Source organism: Micropterus salmoides, unplaced genomic scaffold, assembly GCF_014851395.1.
Source record: "Micropterus salmoides isolate LMB-PRFRI ecotype aquatic unplaced genomic scaffold, ASM1485139v1 Ms_hic_scaffold_10, whole genome shotgun sequence".
NCBI classification, from domain to species: domain Eukaryota; kingdom Metazoa; phylum Chordata; class Actinopteri; order Centrarchiformes; family Centrarchidae; genus Micropterus; species Micropterus salmoides.
In genome coordinates this window covers 17881798-17894008 of record NW_024040041.1, presented here as the reverse complement: position 1 = coordinate 17894008, position 12211 = coordinate 17881798, and the positions used below count along the sequence as shown (strand labels likewise).

At 41.3% G+C, this 12211-nt stretch overlaps 1 protein-coding gene across 4 annotated transcripts in view; it reads left to right on the top strand.

The window, feature by feature from the left end:
- Positions 1-12211, top strand: part of cep112 (centrosomal protein 112) — a 103468-nt gene that overhangs the window by 26491 nt on the left and 64766 nt on the right. For all 4 annotated transcript variants that reach the window (XR_005442031.1, XM_038700131.1, XM_038700122.1 and 1 more), the window contains 5 exons: positions 3221-3375; positions 3682-3811; positions 3918-4010; positions 4239-4298; positions 5501-5580. Coding sequence is in view for 3 of the 4 variants with exons in the window: in XM_038700131.1 (XP_038556059.1) it covers positions 3221-3375; positions 3682-3811; positions 3918-4010; positions 4239-4298; positions 5501-5580 (518 nt within the window). In the remaining variant the exon portion in view is untranslated. The remainder of the gene's footprint in view (positions 1-3220; positions 3376-3681; positions 3812-3917; positions 4011-4238; positions 4299-5500; positions 5581-12211) is intronic.

The following is a 12211-nucleotide window of genomic DNA, read 5'->3' as shown; positions in this document are numbered from 1 at the left end:
CTGTTCTTTGACCCAGTAGCTAGGAGCTTCAGTAACTTTGAGCATGTGGTTTGTACAGTAAATTGTACTATTTGTCTGTTTCAGGCCACTAGTACTCATCTGCTTACTATGAGGGGGAGGTGCAGCTGCTAACAAAAGTTCATACCCAGAACACGATGTGAAAAGTTCGTATGGTTCACATGAAAAAGTATGCAAGCCAAGACATACTCAGATTGATGATTAATTTCCATTCAAATACAGCATACTGGATCTGGTTTAATAACAGTGAAATTAAGAATGTTCATCTGCCCATCGCTACCTGGTTGGATTTCTATCCAACGCGGATCAAAGATCTCACAAGGGGCTTACCGATATGTCAGATGCTGTTATTTTTGGACGTTATCTGTGCACAGGGCAGAGCGGATAGAGTGATCGAGTGGGTGTTTCAAAAGAAAGACAAGCCGGTATCTGCCTAGGTTTTGCACCAGCCAAACTCTTGACTGCAGTCCATGCATGTCCATATCCAAATGACTGACAATGGAGATATGATTAATATTGTGTTGTGGTTAAAGATAAGCCCCCCCCCCAGCTAGTATTTTGTTATCTTTTGTTGGAGTTGTGTAACTGTAACCTACCTGGACAATGGCTTTTGTTTTCTTTTTTGTGTATGAACACACAAATAAGTTATTGCAGTGTGTGGAGGTATGAGCCATATCTGTGCACCCTCGGTAATAGTCATAGTAAAATAGGAGTATACAGAAGTATTTGTTTGTCGCCTGTTCCACAAGTCCACAGTCACCTGTCACTGTTTCTTATGTTGTCTGTCAGAATGCCTTCTCCACAAGCTGCTCATCCTCTAACACTAGAGTTTGAAACACAACGTACATACACACACACAGCCTGACAAGCCTCAGGAGATGAGTGATGCCGGCTGTCTTCCAGGTGCTGGCTTTAGTTCTGATACAGAAATTGTAAAAGGTCATCACCCTATATGACTTTTTTTTTTGTTACAAATTGTGTTTTTTTTTTCTTTTTTTTTTTTACTTCAAAGACTTTATCGCTTCTAAATCTCTGAAGGGGAGTGGAGCTCATAACGTAGCGTATGTAGCCTGCACTTCACACCTTGTAATTCTCTGTCTAAAACACCTAATTAGGGGACTTAATTTGCTCCCGCTGAGTGTGTCCAGGTGTGCCCAGTCCAGCGTCAGTATGGAGAGGTGCTTCTTCTCATCTCCTGCCAGAGAGCTAAGTGTCAGCACGCATCCCAACACAACACAGGCGCCTTGTTCCTTTTCTTAGCACCCTCCACTGCTAACACAAAGACAACTCTCTCGCCAGCCTTGCCGGGTGCTGCTTCTAGTACTCTTTTTTTTTTTTTCAAACACACCGCTCCCTCCTCTCCTGTCATTCCACATTCCTGTCATCGCCAGCCTCTGTCATCGTCTAGATGGACTAGCAAGCTCCATCTTTAATCAGCGCCCCGTCATCGCCTTTATCAGCCTGCGCACACTGCATTCCACGCTGTCACACACACAGAGGTACACATTCACATGCTGGGGGACCGTTTGCCGAGAGTTTCATTGTCTTTATTTAAAATCAGAATCCAGATTGAGCTTTTGACATTTGCCACTGAAATAACTTGACAATGTTGGCGGAGAGTGGAGTATTTCAGCCTTAACACGTTTGTTCAGATTTTTGGAACACGAGTTAAAGGTACACAGAGGAGTGTATTTGAATCTGATATGTTCCTTATCTTGTACGCAAAAGATTTCCGTGCAATTGTTACACATTTGTATTACTGTGCTTTCACCAGAAATGTGTATCATTTAACCGCTGTGGTTGTTTCAGTGTTTACTCGCTACTTAAATCTGCTCACCTTGCTTTCCCCTTCAGTTCTATTTTCCCCACACATGCACACACCTATATTTCTGGTCTCTTACTGCAAACACACTGGCCTGCCTCGCCTCTTTCTGTTTCTCTCTTTATGTATGTGTCTGCTCTGTTGACTTTCTCCATCAGCAGTACGTTTTATAAAGTCGCCCGAAAAGACATACAACGCGTCTTTTGTATTTTTCCACCCGCAATTCCGTTTTTACAGCAGCAGGAGCTCCACATGTGGAGGAGGCTTGTTAATGACACAGCCTATCAAAACAATCAAAACCAACGTGGTACCAAAGGGCATCTGCACTGGTGTGTTCACCGTCACAAGGTACAAGATACAAGGTAGATTTATTTGTCACAATAAAACAGGTTGCAGAGTGAAATTGAGTTTATAACTCCCTTTTGCTACGTAGCAGACAATGTACACATAAAAGCAATTATAAAAATGGTAAACAGAAATAAACTATATTGAGTGGAGCAGTGCTGAGGATGAATTTGAGCTTAAAAGTCTGGTAGCTTGGGGGAAAAAGCTGCCCTGAAACTGTTCACCTGCTCCATCTCAGCACCACTGATGAAGACAGGAGTGTCTTTATCTCCTTTTTCCTAAAATCAACGATCAACTCCTCCTCCTCCTGGCTACCGATTTTGCAAAATGCTAAAATCGGTAGCCAAATATAACTGTCTATTAATATACCTGGGCAACCCACCCAAGAAAAGTCAATGTGTGGGGAAACACCGTATAGGCATATTAACATTTGACCTTTTTAAATAGGAGTGAGAGGAAACATTGCCCCATATTGATATAAGTTGCCATGATTTGATCTAAATGCCTGAATTAGCTCAACAAGGTGAAATAGTGACAACAGTTGACTTCAAAAACTGCTGCAGTTGAGCTTTTGTAGACTGGATGAGCAAAACAGATGAATTTTATTTTTACTTGATAAGATCATTTCCTGTATAACATTGAAAAAGTTTCTGCTGGTTTGACCTTTGTATAGAGTATGTTTTGTTTTTGAAGCTCTTCGGAGAATACCAGTGCAAAACTGTCCAACTCTAGCTTTACACTTAATCATAATTGCAATATATAACTTAAGCAGTAGGTATCTATAATTTATGGGCAACAGTCTTTAACTTTTATGAAATACATTTTAGAATGAGTATGTTATGAAATCAAGGATCAAGTAAAAGAGGTGGTCATCTGAATTGTTAGCCACATTCTTCCTTACTAGCAACCAGATTGCTGTGTCTAACTTCACTATGGGAGCACACAGTCCTCTGACCCATGACATTCTCTCAGGCTAGTTCCCTTATTGGTTCAACCTGTTTGGTTTAGTGGTTTCTGTGTATGCTTGTGGTCCAGGAGCAAACGGTGCGTGAGCTGGAGCTGCGGGTGAAACAGCAGTCGGCGGAGGTGGAGAAGGGCAACGCGCTGCGTCACAAGGTGACACAGGAGAAGGCCCAGTTGGAGATCCACATTGCATCCATCAGCGCCGAACTGCAGGAGGCCAACAGACGGTCTGTGAAATAGGGAGTGGTGAAAAGAGAATACTATTTAAAGCTATGTATGTGCCAGTTCTTCATAAGTAAGCTGTCAACATGTACTCTCATTGTAAAGCTTGAGGTCTTAAAGACATATCACACAACCCCTAACCATCAAGGTGCATGTAAGGTGCCAAGAAATCCTTTAAATGTGTTGAGACATAACTTTAGCAACAGGGAGGCAAAGTAACTCAGGTAATTTTTTTTAGCTGGTGACATTGAAATATGAACAGGTCAGTTAACAGGTATTAACTACCCTGCTGTGCTCTTACCTGTCCACAGAAATGGGATTCTGCAGAGGGAGAAGGAGCAGCAGCATGAGCAGCATGAGCAGACTGTGCATAAGCTTCAAGCCAAACATGAGACTGACATGAGCCACTTACATCAGGAGCATGCTCTGTCTGCTGCTAAGGTCCACATTACCATAACATCTCTGCATGGCTCTCCCTACCAGCCTGCTAAATTTACTGCGGATTGATGCAAATTACCAATTTCCTCCCTCTGTTTCTCTCTTTCAGGCCTCTGAGTTGATGGAGGACTTAGAGAAAACTATAGCCCACCTCAAACAGCAGCTCCTGGACAGTGAACATCAAAGACACCAGAAAGTCAGAGTAAGATTTAGGTGGTGGTTTTATTGCGTATATGTGCACTTGCTCGTACATGCATGTGTAACTCATCTTAATGGGTAAAATGCATGCCTAAATGCCATGCATCTTTTCTGCCACTGTAGCAACACCGGCTGTGAAAATGCATAAGGCTGCAGTTGGTTTGTCTTTTTTGTGATGTGTCATAGTATCACCTCTGCCACACGGAATCATTTCAACTCTGCTTGCTTTCAGGATCAAGGGATAAAGTTTCAGCAGGAAAAAGATGAACTGCAGATCAACTGTGAGAAAAAGGTAGAGTGTCCACAGAGAGACAGAACTCCATAGCTTCTGTCGTTACATTTAAACAGCCCTGGACAAAGTAATTACGGTCAAGATGAGATCAAAGCCCGGAGTCACATGTTCGCCTTACTTTTAGATTTTACGTCTGGTCTCGTAAAATCAGAGCCGTGATTAACCGGTAGATGTAGGACCGGACAGAGAAGAACAAGGATGGAAAATCTATAATTTAGCGTAAGAGTTATAAAGCAAAGAAAGTTGAGAATGGAAGTTAGAAGCACATCCAAATAAACTTGTACAGTCACTCTGCAAAAGACGACATTCAAAAGGGACATTTTTCTGCCAGAAGTATGCACTGTCAATGTGCCCAGGCCTGCACTTAATTGCCTCTTCACCCAGGTCTTTACTTTTCAGAGACCCTCTTCAAAGCCACAGAGCAGCTGTAAACCATAGAGTGAGGAGACCATTGTTAATGATCTAAGCTGGACCAGACCAGTCCAGGCCAGACTTGTTGGAAAATCGGGTTTTAAAGACCTGCTGCACCTGGGTCATCTTCAAAGTGCCACAGTTATAATATGTCGGCTGGTGGCAAGCTGGCATACCCGGAGACAGGGGCCCCTCTGGCTGATACACCTGCAAGAACTTAGCAGGCCTCTGTGCACTTTTTTCATCGTCAGGGAGAATTTAATTTAAGCTTCTCTAAAAGAAAGTCCTAGATTGGTTTTGATGTCTTTGTGTTTTTCTCAAATTCAGTCTGTGTTTTATTCTGTCTCTTTATCATCCTGTACCGATTTTTCTACTTCCATCTTTTTCCTTCTTCATTCTGCAAGGTGACAGGAGATGAAAACAATGAAAGAATTACGAATCAGTTGTTCAGTTTCCTTTTTTTTTTCCTCTGGAAAGATTCCTCTGTCCACACCTCTGGAGAGGTAAATGTATATGTGAAAGAGGCCAGAGTGTACGGGATCTGGACATAAGAAGGGTCCATATGGCTCTCATAGATCCAGAGTGAGAGGCCCCCTCTGCAGGCACATAGGCTCAGATGGTCCTTTTGATGGGGTAATAGAGAGAGATGAGACCAGATGCACAAGGTCTCAGGCTGGAGAGTTTTGTTGAGTGATGTTTGATGGTGTCTGCTGTTGCACTCACTTACACCCCTCTGTCTCTCTCTATCTCCCTATCTCTCTCCCTCTTTTTACTCTCCCTCTCTCCCTCAGGTTTTAGCAATCCACAGTGAAGCAGAGAAAGAGAGGACAGAGGCCAAGAGGAAGATAGCCAAACTAGAAGATGCACTCAGGTACAGTGAGACAGACCAAACCGAAAGTGTAACTTGTCACAGTAAAAAGAATCACGGTGAAAGTTTTTTTTTGTAATTGTACAGTGTCAAAATGTAACTTAGGAAAACAATTTTATTTATCAGTGATTACAGAGTTATTATCCCAAAAACTGTACTTTAAAGCACTGCTTCTGGCTGTATTCATAGTATTAAACTGTAGGGCTGATGCTAAAGCCGTACATTTATTAACCTTCGGTAAGATCCCATTGATATGATCTTTCCTGTGGCTAAACCTTTATTCTCAGATGCAGCAAACGGCTGACCATTGCATTTTGAATACCAAATGTTAGGGTTCATATATAGCTCAAATGCGAACACAAATAGCTTCAACATATACACTTTACAGTATATTTTGTCAGTTATGTTAGAAGAAACAATAATCACATTAGTGAGCTTTAAAATCTGTATGTCTGTGTGGGGTCCTACTCCTTACCTCTTGGCCAAGTGTTTGACACAACACTCTCGAGCACACCATCAGCACGTCAGCCAGTGTGAGTAAATTTGTGTGTATTTGTGCTTTGCAGATGTGTGCAGTTGACGTAGATTGCGAGCTGGAACAATGACTTCTTCACATATAATAGAATGGAAAACAGTCAGGGAGACTTTCAGGCAAAGTATGTGTCTGTGTCTGCAACACTGCACAAACCTGATCATCATCTAAGAATATCATGAAAAAGCAAGCACAGTGATTGTGTCAAGAGTTATTTGACAGGTATATGGACATATTTTCTGCTTAACTACTGTTTGTGCTGAAATTGCCCCCTTTGGTCATTACATTTCCAACATATATAATTAAAAAAATAGTAGAGGTTTTTTTTTTTTTCAATTATTAGTATGACACATTTAAACCTTGACTTTTGTGGCTTCAAACTTTATTAGAGAGTTGTTTATGTCTGCTGACTTGAGTCTTTGATCATAAGAAGAGTGTGTATGCATTCTGATTTAAGGTGGAATTTGACTTTAACAAGCCAACCCTTGCATACTCTCTTTGATCTTTTTTTTTTTCTAACTATGAGTAGTACAGTTAGAGTTGAGAGCCTCGGAAACTGTGATGAGAAGCCATACAGATAAGAGCTCCAAGTGTGATCTTAAAAGCAAACTTAATCCCACTCTATAAATCAAACAGTCTCTATACGAACAAACTGACAAAGCATGTGACTGTAGCTGTAACACATCATCAAGAAGAAAACACGACAATCAGTTGGGATGAACTCAATATTTAATAATAAAGAAACAGCATGACTTGCTGTAAAATAATTCAAATTATTAATCAGTATTTTTATGTGAGCAAATGAGTCAAATGACTGTGTACTGTGAACTCGATCGCTCTCAGTACACAATTATCACCCAACTCGTCAGTTACTCTCAGCTCTACTGTTTTGGTTCACTCTAATCAATCCCTTTTCTAGCCTCTGCAGGCAGCTGTATTGAGTAAAAGTGCTGATAAACCCACTGTACACTACCGGTCCAGCACCAAACGGGCAGACAGGCACAGTTAGAGTCTAGCTGGTGAAGATATTGTAATGTTTAGCAGCTAAAGAGACAGACTTTTCCCTCGGTAGTTGGTGGGAACCAAAACGGAGGTAAAACGAAAGTGAATATTGACTCACATTCATCAGGTGGCCACAAAAATGAGCACGTTCACCGTAACAGCTTTATAAGGTCAGTCAAGGTCGGTCAGTGTTTATATTATATTTCGCTGACCCCAAGTCCCACAAAAAGTCAATTAATGATGCTTTAAGGTCAATTTATAGCCATGTGTCACAGCAGAGGTTAAAACCACAAATGACACTGACAATGGATCAGTTCCAGTATGTGTCCTAGTGAGCCAGCATGCAAAATACCATGAGTCTAAGTAATGCTTCAGATGATATTAATTATGCCTCTGTTTTCAAACTTGTGAACCCATCTTTCATCATTTTCCACAATTATTAACATTAACTACCATAAAATTAGAGCCCTACTTTTGTTTCCCCCATCCACTCCCTCGGCATCCTGCTCTCACCCTTTAGGTCTATCACTCCCTTCCCTCCAGAACTGCACACACTGCTGACAGCCTGGACTTCAACAGACTTCAGCTAACCAACCAGTCAGTACATTCCACTGGGTTATTAATCCCATACAGGACCACAGTACTTGGTCACAAGCAGATTACAGTATCCCTGTCAGAAACTAGAATGTGTTCTGCACAATTAAACACGACGCCCATTGACAGCCCCAGTTCCAGCCATACACGGCCAAGGCCAGTCACAGTGCCATCACCCCCGTTGAGAGGTTTTTCAACTGTTTGTCACAATATAATAGCAACCCACAGGCAGTGGATTAAAAAGGAAGGGTTAAGCGTGGCTGTATTTCTTTGGTCCTCATCAGTGGCCCAAGCCGCTTTGTGTCTTAGCCAAACACTTTTTAAAATGGCGTCTAAAAACTCCTTTTTGTGAATGAAAAATTATATTAAGCTTTAGGACATGGATTATTATTAATGTTCCTTTGTGTTTCTGTCAATATGAAACAACATGAAAACAAATTTAGCAGTTTTGTGGCATTTAGTGTTCAACATAAAGATCGCAAAGGGACACTGATGGTTGTGCCGGCTTATTGTTTATGCTTGTCATTGTCAGCCCGGCAACAGAGGACAAGCTTAAACACAGCAGACAGATCCGCTTGTGCATAAATTATCCTTGTTGTTAGTATCAGTAACGAGCCAGTCATTCCCTCGTTTAGTGTTAAACACTGAGAAACTGCAAGTGGCCCGTTGGGCTCTTAGCTAATTAAGTACTCTGACTTCACACACACACACACTCACAATCACACACACACACATACTAAGCAGTCTCATTTCTGTTAGCAGTCTCATTTCTGTTACCTGCCTGCTGTCGTGGCAACACTGACAGTCTTTAAAGGCGATCCAGGAGAACTTCAAAGTCGAAGCAAGAGTGTGTGTGAGTGTGAGTGTGTGAAGAAGGGAGGATGGATGATGAAATTAAACAAGTAGAACTGCTCAACATGCCTTCCATGTGCCAGATACTGTGTGGTATGTGTCTTGTGATGTGTATTTGTTGATCCACACAATATACTGTTAAAAGTCAACCTAGACCTATTAATGACAGTCTTTATTTTATTTCTTCTCCCTATAAGCAGGACAACAACTGATGATGATGATGATGAATGTGTCGGCTGTTCTGGTTATCATTGCTTGCATGTAACTTGATAGCGTTTATCCACACCCCTTCATTTCCAGGGTTTATAGCCTTACTCTTTCTTCCCAGCATAAAACGGGGAAAAAAATCACCCTTTCCTGCAATGCAAATAAGCATGAATGTGTCAATATGAGTTCCAGGTCTGTGTTACTATAGCAACAACAACAGAAAGCACTACAAAGCTGTGCAAATAACAAGTTTCTCTCCTCTTCTTTCATCCCAACGTGCCTCAGATCATTACAGGGCATTAGCATAGAGATGGAGAGATGCACCGCAAAGGGGGGATAAAGAGAGAGAACTCATCTGGGGAACAGCTTGCCCGCTTTTGCAACAATGACCTCCAAATCACAGTTTAAAGGAATCAGAAAATCACCTGAATGTTTAAAGTAGGGTAAAAGAAAAACAACTGGTCTGTTTCCAGATAATGGTATTTACTGTTCCAGTCCTGCTGTTCGGCGCCCAACTGGTTTTATTGAAACCATGTGCCTGCTGAGGTGTGGTGCAGGGTTGCTGCAACTCTAACTGTGTCTCAGCAGTAACTTCTGCTCAGTTTGATCGTTCACGTTTGGAGTGGCAGAGGCAGCGTCTACTTTAGGCAGCTGGAGGAAAGTGTGCCTTCCCCTTTTTATGAGAGGCTAACACGCTGGCTGTGTGAGCGCCTGTCCAAACTCACGCTGTCAAGGATGGCACGTGTCATGGTGTGTAGAATTTCCAGCAACTCTTTTTGTTTTTTTTATTCAGTCACAGTCCTGTTCATCCCTAATTTAAAGTGTGTTGATTTTCTTCTATTGTTTCAATTTCATTTTTATTTATCATTTATTTAAGGATATGGTGCATTAATACGCTCATGAAAGCATAGCAGGTCTTTGCATTCACACACACATTCAGAAAGTTTGCCTTTTTGTAAAGGTGATTAATCACTTTCTATAATCAAAGCAACACATTAAGTGTGTTTATAAAGATTCTTTTATTATTTTTTATAAAGATCAACTCTTGCTACATGGACGTTTTTTGGCAGGTTGTTGACTAAGTGTGTCATTGTTTGTGCCTTTCTTTGCATACATGCCCACATGCTTGCCGGAGATAGTGCCCCGCTACTCTTAAAGGTGTAGAATGCATCCACTGTGTGTGTGTGTGTGTGTGTGTGTGTGTGTGTGCGCCCATGTGCATAGCCTACATCTGTGTGTGTCTTTTGAAGTGGTCTTATCTTTCTCAGCATTCCTTTCCCATGACAGGAGGGATGCAGGGGTGGTGGTCCGGAGAGGGACCAGAGGCAGCCGTGCAGAGGCTAACGCAGCCTGCAACTCTTAGTTAGTGTTGAGGTGCAGGATCAGGTGGAGGTATGGATCCTGAATATTGAAAAGCTTCACCAGGGCTCAATATGCACTCCCATGGCAACTGCACTGAAAGGGGAGGATGGAGATGGGTTAAGCGCCAGTTCGATACCACAGACCTGACAAAAGGAAATTTGTAAAGAGCTCTTTAACTGGGTCATATAGCCAAGGTTCTCTTAAGTTAAACGACAATTACATTCTCACATACCACTGCAATATACTTTACCATCGTGACTATATTGAACACTGATTTGCAGACATGATCTTAACACAAAAAGCCAACAAAAAAAAAGAGCTCTTTGTTTTAGTATTGAGGCTCAACGTTAAAAAGGGTGTAGGGCTAAGCTTACCATCTGGTATCACTGCAGGAATGTGTAATGAAGCGAATCTAGGCAGTGATTCTTTTGTCTTTTTGAATTAAATGGATAGATAATGAGGCAGATGATACGTTTCCACTCTGGAAAAATAATTAATAGTTCTCCTTGCATTTAATTTATCTAATCATTGCGGTATCTCATATCATTTAATATGTGCTTCCCTGATTGATATCGTGCCATTTTCATGGTGCAGCAATGCTAAATGCCTTGCCTTGCATTGCCTTGCCTACGTGATTATCGCACATAACCTTATTTGACAGTTTTACATTGAGCTGCCTCACTTAACAAATGTGCACTATGTATGAATTAAAGCAGACTTGGTTAATTCATTCACTGAAACAACTCAATCTCTGTAGAGTGTCTTTTGGGCTTTCGTTGTTTCATTAAAAACCTTCCAGCTTCATTTTCCATTGTATAATGTTTGGGATATGTAAATACAGTATGTTTACTTTAGGGACCTGTGCCTAGTTGATTTAGCATATTATGCTGTAGTCTACATTATTCATGAAGCCAAATAGCATCTAAATGCACAGTGAAGGCAAGAAAATCCCTCTCCCAAGCCATGTCATGAGTAAGATCTAATCTTATCTTCTCTTTTTCAGCTCAAAACACTTTTTATTATAACATCATATCATCTGGTGCATTTTGCTTTTTAACCACCCTCACTTCAGCATATCTGAACTTTACTGACGCCGAAAAGAGTGTCGAAATATTAGATAGCTCTTTAATGTTTCTGCTGCGAAACTAACTGAACTCCAGAGCCATTTTGAAGTATGAGACAGACAATCTCGTATGTCTTTTTGTTCTGTCCCACCCACATGTTTATCCACCCACACAGTGGTACTGTCAGCCTGGGCTGCACCAGATTCTCTCTTCATCCTCTTCTCTCTCCTTAGGGTGTGTAGCTGGCTTTGACAACACTGACTAGTGAGAGGGAAAGTCACTGGTTTCATCCCCAGTGTTGATGGGAGTGCACAAGCTTCAAAACAAGACAGTTTGTATAGATGAATTAAAATGTCATCTGTCATGTCCACCAAGCAGCACTAAGCTCTTTCCGTTCTGCAGCGTCCAGTGATCTGCAGCTCTCGCCATTCTTGACCTTCTTTGGATCTATGTAGGGCTGTAACTAACAGTTATTTTCATTATCTGTTAATCTGAAAATGTTCTCAATTAATCATTTGGTCCAAACAATGTCAGACAATAGTGAAAAATGTCTATCTCAGTTACGCAGAGTCACATCTTCATGCGTCTTGTTTTATCATAACAACAGTTTAAAACGTCCGAATTATTCAGTTTACTGTCATTAAAGAAAGAAACCTAGAAGCTTAATTTAAGAGTTAGCCATTGTGTAATGCTGACTTATTCCAAGAGAGGCTGTTAGCAACACTAGTGAGGCGACTGTTCCCTGCAAGCTCCCAGGTGACTGGTGGGTACTGATGCTACTGTGGGAGACAGATAATAATAACGATGCTTCATCCTTTTTACGTATGTGGCCATTTTGTTTCATATCTTGATGTGAAATGCTTTTTATGAACAGGCCACATTTGTAAACAGTTTGAAAGCCATCAAGCTCAATGATTCTCTGTTTTCTGCTCTCTTTTTTAACTCTTTCTCTCTCTGTCTTTAATATTTTCTTGCCCTTGTGCTGTCTCTCTTTCTCTTTTGCGTTCACTTATTTGTGGTC